Source organism: Siphateles boraxobius, unplaced genomic scaffold (genome assembly GCF_051911475.1).
Source record: "Siphateles boraxobius isolate OS27281-9 unplaced genomic scaffold, OSU_SipBor_1 200, whole genome shotgun sequence".
Lineage (NCBI taxonomy): Eukaryota > Metazoa > Chordata > Actinopteri > Cypriniformes > Leuciscidae > Siphateles > Siphateles boraxobius.
This window is the reverse complement of record NW_027508812.1, coordinates 77,617-97,548: the sequence shown is the minus strand read 5'-3', so window position 1 is coordinate 97,548 and position 19,932 is coordinate 77,617. Positions and strand designations below refer to the sequence as shown.

The window sequence follows — 19,932 nt, the reverse complement described above, 5'->3', positions numbered from 1 at the left end:
ATTCATTATTTAGTAATGCATTACACCCAACACTGTTCATAACTCATTGTAGATGAACATATATTTTAAAGTAACTGAATTAATAAGCACTATACAGGTATGGTTTATTATTATTTAATAGGCTAGTTCTTGTATTGGCTAATGATAAAGTTAGGTTTAATTGTCTTATTTAACCATAATAACCTAGGGGCAGAAAAACAATAAATCACATGTTTTTTTCTTTTTTTACCTCTTCCTCTCAGATTGTCTCTGTTTTGAATGTTCAGTATGATTAACCAGCACAGATGCTCCGTGTCGTGCAGGAGGATGGAGTGCAGATATAGCTCGGCTTTGTAGAATGTTTCATCATACATTCAGAGGCTTGAATCATTTTCCTGCAGGTTTCGCACAGCGCAGGATGAGGAATGACGACGTTTATATAGGGCTTCATATGTCATATTTCTGAGGCTCCCAGCATGCTGTGATCATCAGTTTCGGAGCGTTTGGAGGGATATAAATGTGCATACTTGTATCTTAATTTACATAAAGATCTCGGTGCCTGCTGTAAAATTGAGTGCGCGAGAACACTCGTTTGAGTAGCTCTGACGCGCGCACGCGCTCCTGTGTCACAACATCACGTGTGTGTGCAGCGCCGATAAAGTTCAAGGCACGCGCTCAAAACTTGTGTGCAGTCTGGATGGGGCTAAATTGAAGCATTAAGCTGCCATCACTTCTGGCCGTGTGCAGAATCAATAGATGCATCCTGAAAGTGGCTGCAGAAGTAATTTACTCAGCGCTGGTCACAACAGATAGGCAAATTCAGCTCCAGCACTCAGGGCTCACACACACAGAGCAAGCGACTGGAGAATGTGCTGATGAAGGCTTTTCCAAATAGCTGCACTTACCAAGTGTGTGACTAGACTTTCGATTAAAATGACAAAGCCGGAAGCAACAAGGGCTGTAATTTAATCCAGTGCAAACACGAGGCTCTGTACCTCGAGTAAGATCATCCTTTGAAGTCCATTTAGTTTCAAGATGGATCCGTCGTGGTCAGGCCAACCTTTAAAAGCCAAGATGATGGATTAAAGCCACAGTAGAACTCATTTGTATAAAGATGTTTGGAGGGTTTGTGAAATATCCCTAATGCTAATGCGGCGGGGAGATTATATCTGGTGGGTTTGCATGTCCTCTGTTGCTTTATTCAAGGATGGTCTATTCATCTTAGATTTGAATAGAAGAGGATCTTATGACTGCATTTAAAGAGAGCATTTTCTATGCTCATGTATGTTATTTTGTTAGTGCATTAGCCATTCGGTAGGTATCATGAACAAACATGAACAACAGCATAATGTATTAAGAGTATATTCAATTCTGTTCCTGGAGTTCAATTCCAACCCTAATTAAACACATCAGAACCAGCTTATCTTCAGGATTACTTGATTAGACAGTTTGATTAGGGTTAGAACTAAACCCGTAATTATTCATTAAAAGGATCAACTCATTAGAGTCATTCGTTCAGGAATCAGACTACTCTGAACCGGCTCATGAAAGTCACTGACTTCATTTCAAATCACACACTTCCCTACTATACGAAAAACAGTACGTGCAAAAGAAGTTTGTCCAGATTCACAGTACTTATATAGGGTAAGTATAGGCAAAACGTACCCAGATGACCAACGCTTTCCAGTGAGATTCTGAAGTGTGCAAATGGTCACTTTACAATCCCATGAGGCCGAGGGAGAGGATTTGTGAAGGACAGTGAAGCGACACAGCCGACGCTGGTGGGTCACATGATAATGACAATCGGACTACAGATTCACTAAAAAACCCGACTCATAAGAGTCAATAATCAGACTACACTGATCATGAGGTCTATAGAAAGAACCGACTCATAAGACTCATTTGTTTTTGAATCAGACTACACTGTGCGTGTGCGTATAGCTTGCGAGAATAACTTTACTCCAATTATACCTGCTAAAATTCTAAAGCACAGTATTTTTAATAACATTCACAACTATGTGATATGATTTCTCCTGCTGGCACAGATTCAGCGGTGAACAAAGATCCTGCAAAGGTTGCAAGTTGTTCATCAGTAATTCATATTCATACATAATACATTGAAAATGTATTGGTATATTTAGAAATGCACATGACCAAGATTATTAAATGCTGTAAAACTGTTGTTCATCTTTGTTACTTCTTGATACACAATGAATAAACTAATGTTAACAAATTCACTCTCTTTTGCATACTCATAACTATTACTACTAGACTGTACCTTCTTTTCATATGAAATTCAGTGAATACAAGCCATCACATAATTTTGTCTTAACCAGTTGCAAAGAGTAACTTGAAACTTGCTCACTTGTGATTTTATTTCTGTGCCATTGTGATAAACCAGCTGTAGATTATTACTATATTAAACATCACATATGTTTTGACTATCTGTGATAGTAGTGTTGCATCATGCAGTGTTTCTGCTGTTTGAGTGAATAGCCGGTTCTCACTCAGTGTTAAGAGTTTTCTTTCCAAAGAGCAAGGAAATCTGAGATGTCTCCTTTAAATGAAGCATAAGTGAAAACTTTCATAACCTATTCATCACACATGCATATTTCAGTTGGTACATTTGAAATGACTCGGCTGGCATAATCGAATATGACAGGAAGCCATGAAAGAAAATTACATGGACCCAAAAAAGACGCCACCTCATTTTCAATGACCACAGAACATCGTTCCCACACACTGTTTTATTCAACACTTATTTTGTAATCATGATTATTTGATCAGTGTAATTGCTCTGATGCACAGCTCGAGTTAGAAGTCTCACTCAGAACGTTCTGCGGGCTCATCCGACGGCGCGAGGCACTTCCTGCATCAATTAAGCAATGTAAACGTTTACGCCAGATATTCAGGGGCATCTCACTTAAAACAGCGAGCTTAAACATATGGCAGCCTTAAAATAAACAGAACATTGTAAAGACATGAGGGAAAAATGACGAGTTCAATCATACTCCCACCAGATTTGGGGGTTTATGAGCAATGATGCATAGAAAAACAACAGCAACAACAACAACAACATTGCTGGAGGTATAAAAAAAGCTTTTAACAACAGAGCGTTTGAATTCACAGGACGTGTACATATGCAAACGCACTTATTAACCATGAAGTGTTGAAATGATCAGCTCACATTGAATACGTCTAGAAAATAAAGAGAGGCAAAATTGGGATTTACATTCTGGTCTCTGGCATGTAAACACGATGCTGTCCACGTTAGCAGAAGCTCCTGAAGAACTCTCCACACATGCAGTTTGGCCACACATTCGCAATGCATTGAAAAAAACCCACATAGCATGAAATCTTAAAGACGAGAGACCACGGAGAGAGATGTATTTAAAAAACAGTTTAGTGCACACGAGTGATATCTATCTTACAGTCTTAAGAAAAGCACAGAATGATCATTTTCAGCGACGACTTTAGGAGGATAATTCATCCTGGTTTAGATTTCTTTATCAGCAGAGAAACACTGCGGTTGGCATTGAACAGACGCCGTTGTGCTTTGGGCCACAGCAGCAGAACTACAAAATGGCCCAAGTTTGGCTTCTTATTTAAAAAATGAATACAAGCCTGGAGTTTTCCCGCATCCGACTGCCAGGTCCCGAATCCCAGGCTGCGCAGAACAGATTAGATCGGCTCACCGTGATAGTCAATGGCGATTGTGTGGATGGACTCCTGATTGTCATGTTAAAAAACGACATCCAAGGTTTTTTTCCCCAGCGTATTCCTTTTTCAACTTTGCAAGCCTTCCACAAACAACATGAGATCTAAAAAACACGTTACTTTTCAAAATATACAGAAAAATGAGCTTGAGATGTCTGTATTGTCTTTCCAAGCTAGCGACACTTGAATTTGTCCACGAATGATGAATGAAGCACAGGGGACTCACCTTTAGTGTTCGTTCAAAAACACATGCGATGCTCACGTTAAACGTGCGTCTGCATTCGTTTCTGCAGCGGTCGGGTCAGGTCCGAGTTTTGGGACGACGACTGTGAGTAGTGGGATGAAGATGACACCGAGGCTTTGCTAGCTTTGTCGAACTGCACGTATCCGTCCTGCTTGCTGTAGCTGCTGACGCTGCTGTCGCACTGCGTGTCCTGGAACGAGCTGGAGTCGCTCAGAGATCCCCGCTGGAACTCGCGCTCGCACAGTTCGATGGAGCTGCTGCCCGTGCCCAGCACGAAGCGCTGGCTGTAGTCGTACAGGCGGTTGGGACCGGCACCCAGCGTGTTGTAAAGGTTGGTGTAAGACATGCCGGTGGGGACGCGGTGCTTCCCGAGGGTCGCCGTGCCAGGGTTTCGGACCTCTGTGTTCTGGTTGGCTGTCAGAGGATTGGTCGGGGTCGACTGTTCTTTGAAGGTGTTCACACTGTAGTATCCGTTGGTTGGATCCTATTAGATATAAATAAATACATTTAATCAATCATTTAACTCTTTCCCAGCCATTGACGGAAATTTACGTAATTTATGAGACAACGCTTCCCCGCCAGTGACAGAATTTTCAGGCTTTCTGTGTTTTCACTGTTATACGCTAGGGGGCGCTATGACCCATCTTCTGAATCTCCGGCTCGAAACACAGGCAAAAAAGAAGCAGAAACAAGCGATAGCATATATAAGCAAATGACACGATCATCAACATTAAACAGCATTTAAATCAAAACTTCCTAACGTCACTGAATGACATGTTGACCCAGGACGAGCTGTGGGACTGTGAAGCTTTGGCGGTGTTGATGGACTCGATCTACTCCATCTATTGTTTCGATCATCATTCTGAATCCGATCTGAATGTAGTGAATCATGAAAATAAATAATCGGAAAAAGAATGGCAATGACTTAAATTACATATGCATGTCGCAGGGCTATGGTAGCGTATATAATGTAAGTTAAACTGTGGCTGATGTGCAAATAAAATAGGGTCTTTTCTGTTGAAATAACACACTAAAAAATGTAACAAATTCTCAACTCAAAGTCATCAATAAATCATTAAAGGCATCAAATGAATGTGTTTCTTTTTGTTTGTGGACATTTGGATGTTTGCATGAAGCTTGCCATCTAAATAATCTGTTTATCCAAAAAACTGTTAGCACAATTATTCACTTTAGCAGACAATTATTTATATTACAGGACTTTTATAGTGCACACCTTTCAGCCTGAATTAAAAGCTAAATGAGAGAAAAAGAAAAAGGAAACTGTAATTTTCCTTTCATGTATTTGTAGGCTGTAAAAAGCCAAGGTCAAGTTCAGCTCACACTAATTATAGGCAGCGTGACATGGAAATTAGGGAACAGACTGATAACTGTCCCACACTAAGAAGATTACATGGTTTAGTGGTGTGAAACAGTCATCTCCAGCATAAACAGTCAAATCCTGTTATCAGCTAATTAAATGGGCCTTGACAATTCATGTCGGCATTAAATATGCAAAATAATCTCCATAAAAATTCACTCACATTTTATTTTTGGCCAATTTCTATATAGATAACATATATCTGCTCTCTCCTTTTAATCCTAGCGGCCTTGTGTGAGGACTGAGAATAACGTGGGGACTGAGGACTGGTGAAATAACTCAAGGATTCCTGGGAAAAAAAATGGTGTGGTGTTCACTTTTACCGCTGTCAGAGTCAAGGTCACGCCTCTCGGACTGGGGCCTACGCCTCTCGGACTGGGGGCCACGCCTCTCGGACTGGGGGCTACGCCTCTCGGACTGGGGGCCACGCCTCTCGGACTGGGGGCTACGCCTCTCGGAGTGGGGGCCACGCCTCTCGGACTTGGGGCCACGCCTCTCGGACTGGGGGCCACGCCTCTCGGACTGGGGGCCACGCCTCTCGGACTGAGGGCCACGCCTCTCGGACTTGGGGCAACGCCTCTCGGACTGGGGGCCACGCCTCTCGGACTGGGGGCTACGCCTCTCGGACTGGGGGCTACGCTTCTTGGACTGGGGGCCACGCCTCTCAGACTGGGGGCCACGCTTCTCGGACTGGGGGCCACGCCTCTCGGACTGGGGGCCACGCCTCTCGGACTGGGGGCCACTCCTCTCGGACTGGGGGCCACGCCTCTCGGACTGGGGGCCACGCCTCTCGGACTGGGGGCTACGCCTCTCGGACTGGGGGCAAAGCCTCTCGGACTGGGGGCCACATTTCTCGGACTGGGGGCCACGCCTCTCGGACTGGGGGCCACGCCTCTCGGACTGGGGGCCACACCTCTCGGACTGGGGGCCACGCTTCTCGGACTGGGGGCCACGCCTCTCGGACTGGGGGCCACATTTCTCGGACTGGGGGCCACGCCTCTCGGACTGGGGGCCACACCTCTCGGACTGGGGGCCACGCTTCTCGGACTGGGGGCCACGCCTCTCGGACTGGGGGCCACATTTCTCGGACTGGGGGCCACGCCTCTCGGACTGGGGGCCACGCCTCTCGGACTGAGGGCCACACCTCTCGGACTGGGGGCCACGCTTCTCGGACTGGGGGCCACGCCTCTCGGACTGGGGGCCACGCCTCTCGGACTGGGGGCCACGCCTCTCGGACTGAGGGCCAAGCCTCTCGGACTGAGGGCCATGGCGGACTGGGTGCCAATGGCTTATCTGAAGATTGGCGGATGATGACGATTTTGCCATAGAGGGATTGTTAAGGCAAGTGTGGTTGTTGGTAGAAAATTATTTTTTATTTTTGCTTGATTTTCTTGAGTGCCCCTACAAAACTCAACCGATCCAAGTCTACTTTCTACTTTTACTTTTAGGAAAAATCTATATTTAAATAGAGGAAAAATATATTTAAATGCTTTTACGTTCACTCGCAAAAAGTTTTGCATTCTCCCAAGAAACTTTGTTCACTTCACAAAAGTTTTGCGTTCCCCTGAGAAACTTTGTATTTTTTTTTGCAAAGGTTTTGTGCTCCTCCAAAGATAAAGTATCTCGGGGGAATGCAAGACTTTTGCAAAAGAAAGTAAAAGCATTTAAGTAATTTTTCCTCCCATCTCATACATGTTTCCATGTTCACTACGCTACCGCAAAGATTGCCAAAGGAACGCAAAACATTTTGCAGGACAATGCAAAGGCATCAAAATTAATATTTTCCTATCATCTCATATTTTTCCATCCCCTCGCCCTTTCAGGGACTCCATAGGCTCGGTTCTCGAATCTGTAGAATTTTTACACTTGTTTTATTGTATGGCAGCTGAAAAAAGTCTGATCGCTTATAAATGCAACACAATTTACCATTCATATTCTTCTAACAAGTACATGATTGAGTTGAGTACTGATGGTAAGGAACAGACTGTTTATGCTGATAAAAACTCAAAAATCCTAAAATCCCTGTGGTCATTTTTTATGCTGTGGGTTAGATTTACTAACCCTGTTGCAAGACAATTAATTTAAAATACTTATAATAATATATCATTTCAAAATGATTTTTTTCACAAGTCATACATATCTAAAGGAAAGTATATAATGTTTTATCTTTGATAAATGTTTTTCTCTCTGCAAATAGAAAGTCGCAAGTCAAAGTTTATCACTCTTGTTAGTTACGCTTGCCCGAGCACAAATGACTAATGATGGATGCTGTGCCTTTAAATGTGCAATTTCCAAAGATCTTAACAACTCCTTGAAATATTGAGCTTTTGAAATGATCTGAAAGGCTGAAAAGTTCCAGGCAAAAGTTCCAGACTGAAGTCTAGCCAAGCGGCTTTCATTAAACGAATTAGCATGCACATTCAACCAAACGTCCCGGTATACTCTCAATTACCAGAGAACATAATGAAAGCTTGCGCACCGGAGATCTGACATGCAGTCAGTCAGTACAACAACACGTCCATTTAGGAACATTTCTTTAATGGACTCAGTGAAGAAAAAGAGCATGGCCAGGAATTCTGGAACAAGTCAGAGAGCATGAGTTCCCCCAACTCTGCTTTATTAGATTCTGTGAGATTACGCGGCTGTTGTATTAAATCTGTTTTTTATGAGTGTGATGGAGAAATGACTCTCTGGGGTTCTTTAATGGTGACAGATGTGAGTCCTGCAGAGTTCTTCCCCCGTCTCTCCATCCCTCTGTTCATCACCTTAATGTGTTGTAGCTCCCTCTCCTCCTCCTGCAGGACCTCCAACTGTTTTAACACCGATTCTTGCTGGAACTCGGATCTCTCCATCTAAAAGAAAGAGAGAGAGAAAGTGAGATGATGCAGTAGATGTGTGCTGAAGCACCAGTGACTGGTATTGATTTCAGTCTGTTAGCATGTACAGGAGAATTTCAGAAACAGAAATTCCCTCAAAGCTCTGGTCTGATCTAAACCCGGTCAAAGTTCAAGGATGCTGCAGTGCTGCGGGCTGAGGCTACGTTCACACTGCAGGCTGAAACGACCCAATTCCGATTTTTTTGCCCCTATGCGACCTGTATGTGATCTTTTCATGACAGTCTGAACGACACAGATCCGATCTTTTCAAATGCGACCCAAGGCCACTTGGGTATGTGGTCCAAATCCGATATGTATCCGATCTTTTGAAATGCGACTTCAACCTGAACGGCCAGGTCACATGTATCCGACCCGCACGTCATTGATATGCGACAAACGTCCTAATTCTGTTTTGAAGTAGGCGGGAATGAGAAGATAAACAACAACTATGGCGGACGATGCTGACACCAGTCAATGGAAGGGAAGCGAGGTTTCTGATTTAATTAATATTTGGGGGGACAGCTCTATTCAGGCCATGTTTAGCTACTCTCACAAACAACAAGTGACGTCGTTGACCGTTGAGTACTCTTCTGCGCATGCGGGTCACTTATGGGTCATTTTCCATTCACACAGGAGATCACAAAAGGGCGCATTTAATTGGAAATGTGAACGGATTTTTTCAAAAAATCGGAATTGAGCATTTAGCCCCTGCAGTGTGAACGAGTCCTGAGTTCTGCAGGGGTAGATGGGAAAGAAGACGACAACAACAAAAAAAGAAAAGGAAAAAAGTTTACTCTGACAGAGACTTGATAAGAAACTGGGAATTGTGACAGCGACGTGGTTGTGTGCAGCGACTCTACAAGGTTGAGAAAATTATAGCTGTATGCAAATTAGCAGGAATTATTTATGCAAAGCATTCAGTGACTACCAATGGTAGTGAAGACGTGATCATTCCACACACCTAATAAAATACGATGTGTGGCAAAACAGTGAAACTAGCAATATTAGAACATTACAAGAACAATAAAACGAGACTAAAGACTGCAAGTTACACTATCATATCTTGCATCTTTAGGATAACGTTTGACTTTTCAGACTCAAAACAGTGTGTACGCAGACGTTTCTAGCTCGGCTTTGAAGCTCTGTAGGAGCCATTTACACCTGCATTGGGAGCTGATAACATCAGAGTAACAGAAGAATGCTAAGCAGAGAGAAGTGGAGAGGGGGATTAGGAGAGCAAACTCACCATCATTTGCTTCATGTTGCTGTGTTCTTCCGGTTCTCTGGCTGCATTATGGTCCTTATGGACAATCTCCACTCGAATGTCATTTTTAGCGGATACGACCCCTTTGAGATCTGGCAGAAATCATTCTGATTAGTCATAGTGACGCAAACAACACCAATTATCCTACAGCTTCTGCTATGTGCAGCACTCGCTCGTGAACAACATGCATGTATATTTCCCAGAGCATGGCCGCTAGTATGAAAGGGTGAGAGAAGGGCTTACTTTCGCCTTTGAGCGTGCCGGAGAGCTCTCGCTGCCGAGAGGAGAGTGACACGGGCAGTGATGACATCACCAGGTGCATATCCTCTGTGGAGCACAGTCACAACATGCAAAGAAAGAATTATCACTTGTTAAAAAATGAGGTCTTTACAGTCCTCGCCAGATAAAGTCAGGCCGCTGCTGGTAGGGAGCTGGAGCTCACCGCTAATGGAGGCAATTTGCGAACAGAAAGATAAGACAATAAAGACCTCAGATAGACTAAGACGTGAGTAAGGTGCGGGTGTGCTCTTATCATTGTGTGGAACAGTGATGAGGAAAATCACTACAAGCTACTGGAACCTTAAAGGAGTTCAATACTGTCAAGCCTCCTTTCTGAACAGATGTAGCAGCATTACAGAGTAAAGTAGCTGACTACACCAAACTAATCATGCAATTTCAAATGAATACTATTACTTCATATATATATATATATATGTTTAGGGTCCAATTCTCACTATTAACTAGTTGCTTATTAGTATGCATATTACTTGGATATTGGTTGTTTATTAGTACTTATAAAGTAGGTTACTTATTAATTCCTTATTCTGCATGACTATACTCTACATCCCTTAATCCTACCCAACATCTAAACGCAACAACTACCTTACTATTAATAAGCAGTAATGAGGCAAAAATCGTAGTTAAAGGGTAACTAAACCCTAAAACAACTTTTTTTATTTAATGATCTGTAAGACCGGGGCTTTATTAATGCTGTTCATTGATTTGAGTAAATTTTTTGACATTTGGATATAAAGTGTTTTAATTCTACAATATCTGGTGTAAAAGCGTGTGATTGCTGCCCTCTTCAGGCTGAACGGTGGCTACTGCAGTTGGGTTTTCCTATTGGATGTTGTGGTACGGCGTGACGTAAGCAGACTCCAGCTCAACGCCCTCTTCCCGGGAGAGTTTGTACAATAATACTCAGCTTTGTACAATATAACATGAAAAGAGCAATTTAGTGTTTTGTCACGCTACACTGCTAATTGTTGGAAAACAACACTAATTTTGACAACATCTTAGCTGCCGTCATGCTACAGGAAAATGTAGTTACTCCTATTAATTAGTGCATGTGTGGATGAAGTTGTGCAATGTCTAAAAACGTTGAGTCTAAAAACGCTGTGTGTCTCGGTGGACGTGCAGGGCGAGTCGCCTGTGTTTTCTGTCTCTGTAGAAACAACGAGCTCACTTACTCCTCTGCACTCGAGCGCAGCAGAAAGCCCCCAGGGTCCCGATGAGGACGATGAGAGCCAGGAAAGCTCCCACTGCAACCCCAATGATGACTGCCAAGCGCAAAGACCCTGAGGAGAACACAGAACCGCTGGGATCATCAGACAACCAGTGACAGAACGTAGAACCCATGCAACGTGCGCAGTCCGGATCAGGAGCCTGTTTGTCACTTGAGGAGACATAATGAAGTCTTGTTCCAAGAGTCTTCGATTAAATCCCACGGGGATGAGCTGACCTCTTTGAATAACTCAGCTCTGCACCTTGGGAGTCGGCTTTACTGGAGGAAAATGGGCCAGTATTTGAATAAAAAAATACCATCTAATTTAATTTAAATATTTCAAAGAAATCATAAAGGCAAGTAAAAAGGATTAAGGGCTGTTTAAATTGGATCAGAAATGGAAGTTCTGAATATGTCGGAATTCCATTAAGGAAATCCACAGATTTAAGTAGGTGACATTTACCTGAATAAACAGACTATGATCCAGTCTTTGCCCTAATGCTCTGAAAAATCAAATCAGGGTACTTAATCACTGCGAGACACGAGTAAAACAGACTCACACACACTTGAGGCACACGCACACACACACGTAACGTGATTATTACCTTGCTCTCTGAGGCGAATGATCTCCGTATCCGAGCCGAAACTGTTCCAGGCGGTGCAGTTGTAGATGGTCTGGAAGTCAGCGGGGACGATGTTGCTCATGGTGAGGGTGGAGATGACTCCTTCCTCTGTGCTCACGGTCTCCACCGTATACCGGCCCGACGTTCCCGATTCCAGCACGGTTTCTTTCCACGACCATGCCTGCATACAATAAAGAATTCTGTAAATAATGCTGATAAATAAATAAATATTGTTTATATCATTTTATGGTGTTGTGTGTGTGTGCGTGTGTGTGTGTGTGCGTGTGTGTGTGTGTGTGCGTGTGTGTGTGTGTGTGTGTGTGTGTGTGTGTGCGTGTGTGTGTGTGTGTGTGTGTGTGTGTGGAGGGGGGGGGGGATTCTTACAACTTTCAGGAACACAAGTAAAGCATTTCAGTGCAGTTTTGCCATTACGAAATACTCTGTTTTCTAAAGTCGAGTCCACAAGCACAGCAGGTCATCTGGATTAATGCACTTTTTAGTTCAAATAGGCCTAGACTGAAAAAATGCTTTTGCGGTTCAGTCCATTCTGCTTCTTCCCAGCATGCATCGAGTCATGAATAATTAATACGGTTGCATTGTCTGACGGTTTGCCAAAGTGATTTACACTCGTTGTTCTGTGATGTCAGGAGGAGTTTGTTTCTCGATTTAAAGTGATTGATTGTTTCATGCAAGTGTTAAAGGTCTGTGTGTAGTGGTATTTCACAAAGGTTTTTTTTTTGTTGCCTCGTGAGAGGTCATGTGATGTTGTCAATACATTTGGACAACAAGTACTTTAGTCTCCTTCACATTCATCTAGAAAACATGAGTTTAAGCACATAATAAAACTAACCATTTAATGTTGCATAAAACTCTCTGATTCTTTGAGCTGCTATAAATAATTATATAATTTAATATTACAGCAGAAGTCATGGCAACTTGATATTTTAAATCCAGTCAAGAGTCAAGACATTTACTCTAAGAAAAGGAATTCAACTTTAAAAAACATGTTCCTTCATTCTTTAAGTTCTATAAACAACCTTTTTTCTTTTTCTTTCTTCCGTGCACGGCTACACCCAGCAGAACCAGTGTATGAGACGGACTCAAACCACTGAGATAAACCCAGACACGCAAGTGATGAATCCTGTTTAATAGATCTTCAATGCTTTAAAAGACCTGAAATCTAAAGTCTAAAAGCATCAACCTGTTTCATGGAGTCATATTTTACACTTTATCATCTAAATAAACGGTAATTTCGAGTAGTATTCGAAATCTTTGGAGTTGGTAAGATTTTTGAAAGGTTTTTGAAAGAAGTCTTTGATGCTGATCAAAAATACTGTTGTTTTAGTTGAATATATTTTAAAATGTAATTTATTTCAGTGATGGCAATGCTGAATTTTCAGCATCATTACTCCAGTCTTCAAAGTCACATGATCCTTCAGAAATCACTATAATATGATGATTTGGTAGCATTTCTTTTTATTGAAATCAGCTGTGCTGATTAATATTTTTGTAGAAACCTTTTTTTTTTCTCTACAGTCACGTTTATCACTTTAATGTCCCTTGATGAACAAAAGTATTAATTTATTTTAAAAAAAATCTTCCTGACCCCAAACTTCTAAAAGGTAACGGATATAAGCATTATTATTATTAACATTTTAATATCATATTTTAATTATATTGAAAAAATTATGAGTAACATTCAATATTGATTTGAATAATGACAACATTAAATAATGTTTGAATATTACTGACATGATTCAGAAATATTTGACCACTAAATACATAAAATGATTGATAGATGGAAAGGATAGATGGAAAATATTATTATAATAAAATATTTACTATCACATTTTATAATAATTATAATAATGGGTAACACTTTATTTTACAGTGTCTTTGTTACATATGTTACATTTACTACCATAGTAATAACAGTAAATTATGCATAAGTACATGCAACTTACTCTCAACCAAATCCTAATCCTAATATATTAAGTACATGTAATTAATTAATGTTACTCAGTACTTTAATATACAGGTCCTTCTCAAAAAATTAGCATATTGTGATAAAGTTCATTATTTTCCATAATGTAATGATAAAAATTAAACTTTCATATATTTTAGATTCATTGCACACCAACTGAAATATTTCAGGTCTTTTATTGTTTTAATACTGATGATTTTGGCATACAGCTCATGAAAACCCAAAATTCCTATCTCAAAAAATTAGCATATTTCATCCGACCAATAAAAGAAGTGTTTTTAATACAAAAAAAGTCAACCTTCAAATAATTATGTTCAGTTATGCACTCAATACTTGGTCGGGAATCCTTTTGCAGAAATGACTGCTTCAATGCGGCGTGGCATGGAGGCAATCAGCCTGTGGCACTGCTGAGGTGTTATGGAGGCCCAGGATGCTTCGATAGCGGCCTTAAGCTCATCCAGAGTGTTGGGTCTTGCGTCTCTCAACTTTCTCTTCACAATATCCCACAGATTCTCTATGGGGTTCAGGTCAGGAGAGTTGGCAGGCCAATTGAGCACAGTAATACCATGGTCAGTAAACCATTTACCAGTGGTTTTGGCACTGTGAGCAGGTGGCAGGTCGTGCTGAAAAATGAAATCTTCATCTCCATAAAGCTTTTCAGCAGATGGAAGCATGAAGTGCTCCAAAATCTCCTGATAGCTAGCTGCATTGACCCTGCCCTTGATAAAACACAGTGCACTAACACCAGCAGCTGACATGGCACCGCAGACCATCACTGACTGTGGGTACTTGACACTGGACTTCAGGCATTTTGGCATTTCCTTCTCCCCAGTCTTCCTCCAGACTCTGGCACCTTGATTTCCTAATGACATGCAAAATTTGCTTTCATCCGAAAAAAGTACTTTGGACCACTGAGCAACAGTCCAGTGCTGCTTCTCTGTAGCCCAGGTCAGGTTCTTCTGCCGCTGTTTCGGGTTCAAAAGTGGCTTGACCTGGGGAATGCGGCACCTGTAGCCCATTTCCTGCACACGCCTGTGCACGGTGGCTCTGGATGTTTCTACTCCAGATTAGAGGTCTGCGCGGGACACAATTTTCAGACCCGCTCCCGCCCGCTCCCGCAGTGTTCAGTCCCGCTCCCGCCCGCTCCCGCAAAGATTTGTCATTTTTAGTACCGCTCCCGCCCGCATCTGTGATATAATGTCCCACTCCCGCCCGCACTTTATGTCTGATGAAAGGTCTTGGGGAAAAAAATGCGTGCACACAAAATTCCTTACCAATACTTGGTAACATATTTATTGGTCCCATATTACGAACAGCATAATATTCACAACAGTACTTTATCTGAAGCACTAGAGGCGCTCTGTTCCTCGTCCATGCTGTCTATTTTGAACTTGAACTAGCTTTCGAATTCGAACTCGGAGCAGCGGGAAAGGAATTGTCTCTAAACAAGTGTGCGTGAGATTAGGCCCCGCCCTACCCGACAACATTCACAAGTTTAGGCTGCTTAAAACGTTTTTATTGCTGCCAATCAGAATCTCCCTCACAACTACAAATTATGTACGCTACTTTAATCATTTATATATTTTACTTTATACTCATATTTAATTTGCGGGAGTGCAGCATATCATCCCTCCCGCCCGCACCCGCAAGTGCACCTCATCATCCCGCCCGCTCCCGCAATGACCTTTAAAAATTTGTCCCGCGCCGCACTGTTTTGCGTCGGGACCCGCGGGTCCCGCGGGACTCCCGCGGGAGTGCAGACCTCTACTCCAGACTCAGTCCACTGCTTCCGCAGGTCCCCCAAGGTCTGGAATCGGTCCTTCTCCACAATCTTCCTCAGGGTCCGGTCACCTCTTCTCGTTGTGCAGCGTTTTTTGCCACACTTTTTCCTTCCCACAGACTTCCCACTGAGGTGCCTTGATACAGCACTCTGGGAACAGCCTATTTGTTCAGAAATTTCTTTCTGTGTCTTACCCTCTTGCTTGAGGGTGTCAATGATGGCCTTCTGGACAGCAGTCAGGTCGGCAGTCTTACCCATGATTGCGGTTTTGAGTAATGAAACAGGCTGGGAGTTTTTAAAAGCCTCAGGAATCTTTTGCAGGTGTTTAGAGTTAATTAGTTGATTCAGATGATTAGGTTAATAGCTCGTTTAGAGACCCTTTTCATGATATGCTAATTTTTTGAGATAGGAATTTTGGGTTTTAATGAGCTGTATGCCAAAATCATCAGTATTAAAACAATAAAAGACCTGAAATATTTCAGTTGGTGTGCAATGAATCTAAAATATGTGAAAGTTTAATTTTTATCATTACATTATGGAAAATAATGAACTTTATCACAATATGCTAATTTTTTGAGAAGGACCTGTATAATTACACTGTAACAATGACACGTTAAAATAAAGTGTAACCTAATAATGTTATAATACAACAAGTAAGTGGACAATGAAGTATTGATTTAAAAAGATTGAGAAATATTTTTTGGCCAAATACTGTACATAGATGGATGGCTAGATGGGACTCACGATGCGGTCGGGAGGAGGAGTGCTGCGGATGAAGCACTGGATCTGGCCCTTCTCCCCGTACAGCGCCTGCTGCGTCTGTGTGCTGGAGATGGTGGGCGGTCCTGAAACAAACAACAGACTGTCAAGATGAACCGCCTGCACTCCACATCAGCACACATCCCTGAGAACAGAGACGACAGGACATACGCCGCTGCTTTTATTATCTCCAATCTGTTTTTGATCATCTATCTTAAGTGGAGGAGTAAGAGGAAACTTTTGCGTGCAGTATTTCACTGCTTCTTATTCACTGACCGATCGCAAACAAGTTTATAACCAGCCTCTAATGCCCACTGAGTATTTAAATTAAGTCATTGTTATTCTTTTCAGAACAAACATGCTTCCATTTAATTTAAATTAGACTCATTATAGATTGTGCTTTATTCACAAAACTCAGTGCTATTTGACTGGCACAGTTGCCAATGCACAATTACGGTAAGTTTCCTTTAAAAGAGATTTTCCATTGATCACTGCATTCATTAAACCATGATCAATTGATGGAAAAAAGGCACACGTATATAACCAGGTACACATCCAGACACGATCCGATCAGGTGTCTGAATTGTAATCAGTGCAGATTTTGTGGCCACATTCACAACATTACCTAATTTGCATATTTTTTTAGCCACTTAAACAAAGAGAGTAAGACAAACACAGCGGCTGCAAATTCATCCTTAGTGAATTGTTAAACACTTGACACTTTACCCTCGTACAGCTTAAAATATAGCAATGTAATGGAAAGAAACAGATAATTTATTTCGTATTGTGACATACATACCGTTTAGGGGTGGGCGATATGATACGAATCATTTTATTTCACGATAACGATATATACTGAACAAAATTATAAACGCAACACTTTCGTTTCTGCCCCCATTTTTCATGAGCTGAACTCAAAGATCTAAGACTTTTTCTACGTACACAAAAATCCTATTTCTCTCAAATATTGTTCACAAATCTGTGTAAATCTGTGTTAGTGAGCACTTCTCCTTTGCCGAGATGATCCATCCACCTCACAGGTGTGGCATATCAAGATGCTGATTAGACAGCATGATTATTGCACAGGTGTGCCTTAGGCTGGCCACAATAAAAGGCCACTCTAAAATGTGCTCACTAAAGAAATCAAATTACAAGAAATGGGACAAAATAGACAATAGAACAATAGAACAAAGACACAAATGAAATATATCTACCTGAAAATTGTAAGCACAAGAAATAAGCCTACAATAGAACAAAGCAGGTTTATTAGGCTGCTGTCACTTTAAGAGCAAACGCACTGATCTAATATACTGATACACATGCACTTTCTTTCTCAACCATTTACGTTCTTATGACATAAACGACTTTGTTTATGAGGATACTCACAAAGACGGGCATTTTGACATATAAGTGTGTATTTGGCTGTTCAAGCCCAGTGTGGCTCTAAAAATAACTCTAGGCGGTAAGTTCAGCACTCACGGACTGTATGAGCAGAGGCTTTATGTGTGCGTGTTTCAGGTGTGTGTGCTCAAAAACAGTCTCTCAGACTGTCTCTCAGTCTCTCAGACACCCACCTGTCTGCCTAACTGCCTGCTGTGTTTTGTTTGCTTCGAGGCTGTAAGCTCCGTCTAAGCCTCGTATTAGCTTTGTATTTCTTTCTGTTTTGAACCATCATTTACTACCATTTCTAGTTGTTTATACTACTAAATACAGCTTAGACAACATCCCATAATAACCTGACATCGCTAGCTTCCGTTATTCTTAGAACAACACGCTAGTAACTCGCTAGCCTGTTAACGCGCCACCCGTGCGCTCAGTTATTTATTTATTTATTTTTTCTCTCGCGCGCCCGCGCGTCTGAGTTCATAAAAAGCCCAGGTGAGGAAGAATCAGTCAACAAACACGGTGAGTAATGTCTTGTCCTGTTATTGTCACCTGCACTTCATGTTACATGTTTAGCATAGCCTTCCCCGTCGGCAATATAGGGTTTATATGTGATAAATGCAAGGAGACAGTCAGGCTGACGGAGAAGATTTCAGAATTAGAAACACACATCAAAACTTTAATTGAGGATAGTAAGTGTTTTAGAGCTTTAGATTCTACTTTGGATGCGCCTAGCATAGTGAACTCTTTACATGTTTCGGTTCCGGCTGAATTATTGCCTGTGCAGCCAGGCAAATGGGTGACAGTGAGGGATCGCTCTAGTCACGGATCAAAAAACGTCTACGGTTACGTATGTAACCCTCGTTCCCTGAGTAGGGAACGGAGACGTTACGTCGGATGACGACGAATGGGGTTTCGCTTAGAAAGCCTATCAACTTCGAGTATTACAAAACGAGCCAATGGCAAAGAAATGCCATGGGTCTGCGGAATTTGCATGGCGTAACTCCGCCCCACCTCGTGGGTATAAAAGGAGGAAGCCGGCAGCAAGCAGATATGTTTCTTCGCTGAGGAGCCAAGACTGAGCTCAGGCGATCCCCGCGGTACAGCGGAAAGTGGCAGGCAGACGTAACGTCTCCGTTCCCTACTCAGGGAACGAGGGTTACATACGTAACCGTAGACGTTCCCTTTCGTTGTCACTCCGAGTTACGTCGGATGACGACGAATGGGGTTACCAGTCTAATCACGCCACCTTCTCAGCTGTCTTCCAGTGCCCTGCGTAAATCGAGATCCCTGTCAGCCTGGACAAAGGACTCCATATAACACAGGAATACCAAGGTACACTGGGAAGCATATCCCAAGCTAGGGGAAGTATGCAATTAATGCCAGCCCGGAGGGGGGGGACTTAGAGAGTACACATATGACCCGAAGGAAGCATATGGGAAACACTGGGGTGTCCAGCCGCAGGTGGAATATTTCAACCCCAGGGGTGGCAAGGTGGCTTGCCAAGGGAAAGACACACGCTCAGAGAGGCTTACAGTGGAAATACACATGTGGGGGTCGCTCAGAGGAGGGACCATGCACACGGGAGGCACCTAGCCGACGCACAGGCAATAGACACTGGCGCCAACGTCAGGAGTGCTGGAGGAGCTCAGGGCTTTCGGAGAAGCTCACCTGAGAAAAATATCGCACGTATCCAGTCCGTGGAGTGGAATGGCGAGCAAGCGAAGACACCTGAGCGGGTCCGGTACTAGCTGGTTGAAGCGAGTACACGAGAGGACACAGGCTCCACTCGGAGATTATAGAATCTGGCGAATGTGTTAGGTGTCGCCCAGCCTGCAGCTCTGCAGATGTCTGTTAGCGAGGCGCCATGCGCTAGAGCCCAAGAGGACGCCACACTCCGGGTGGAGTGGGCAGTCACACCAAGGGGGCACGGACGACCTTGCTGCTGGTAAGCCAAGGCAATGGTGTCCACTATCCAGTGAGACAACCTTTGCTTGGAGAGAGCCTTTCCCTTCAGCTTCCCACCATAACAGACAAAGAGCTGGTCTGAGGTCCTGAAACACTGCGTTCTGTCTACATAGGCGCGGAGAGCGCGTACTGGACAGAGCAGTGCCAAGGCTGGGTCTGCCTCCTCCGAGGGCAGCGCTTGCAGGTTCACCACCTGGTCCCGGAAGGGAGTGGTAGGAACCTTGGGCACATATCCAGGCCGGGGTCTCAGGATCACGTGAGAGTAAGCCGGCCCAAATTCCAGGCACGCTTCGTCAACGGAGAATGCGTGCAGGTCCCCAACCCTCTTGATGGAGGCCAGTGCAACCAGGAGCGCTGTCTTCATAGACAGGAACTTAAGCTCAACTGATTGCAGGGGCTCAAAGGGAGCACTCTTCAGGGCAGTTAGAACCACTGAGAGGTCCCAAGAGGGAACGAGAGGAGGACGAGGAGGA

The 19,932-nt window shown here is 43.0% G+C and overlaps 1 protein-coding gene across 1 annotated transcript in view; it reads right to left on the bottom strand.

Moving 5' to 3' along the window:
• Positions 1-2,711: 2,711 nt before the first annotated feature.
• Positions 2,712-19,932, bottom strand: part of LOC143745386 (kin of IRRE-like protein 3) — an 88,077-nt gene continuing 70,856 nt past the window's right edge. The window contains exons 10-16 of the mRNA XM_077237486.1: positions 16,094-16,194; positions 11,568-11,766; positions 10,928-11,035; positions 9,702-9,785; positions 9,441-9,550; positions 8,084-8,170; positions 2,712-4,424 (exon numbers count right to left, since the gene is read on the bottom strand). Of these exons, the coding sequence (XP_077093601.1) occupies positions 3,960-4,424; positions 8,084-8,170; positions 9,441-9,550; positions 9,702-9,785; positions 10,928-11,035; positions 11,568-11,766; positions 16,094-16,194 (1,154 nt within the window). The 3' untranslated portion in view covers positions 2,712-3,959. The remainder of the gene's footprint in view (positions 4,425-8,083; positions 8,171-9,440; positions 9,551-9,701; positions 9,786-10,927; positions 11,036-11,567; positions 11,767-16,093; positions 16,195-19,932) is intronic.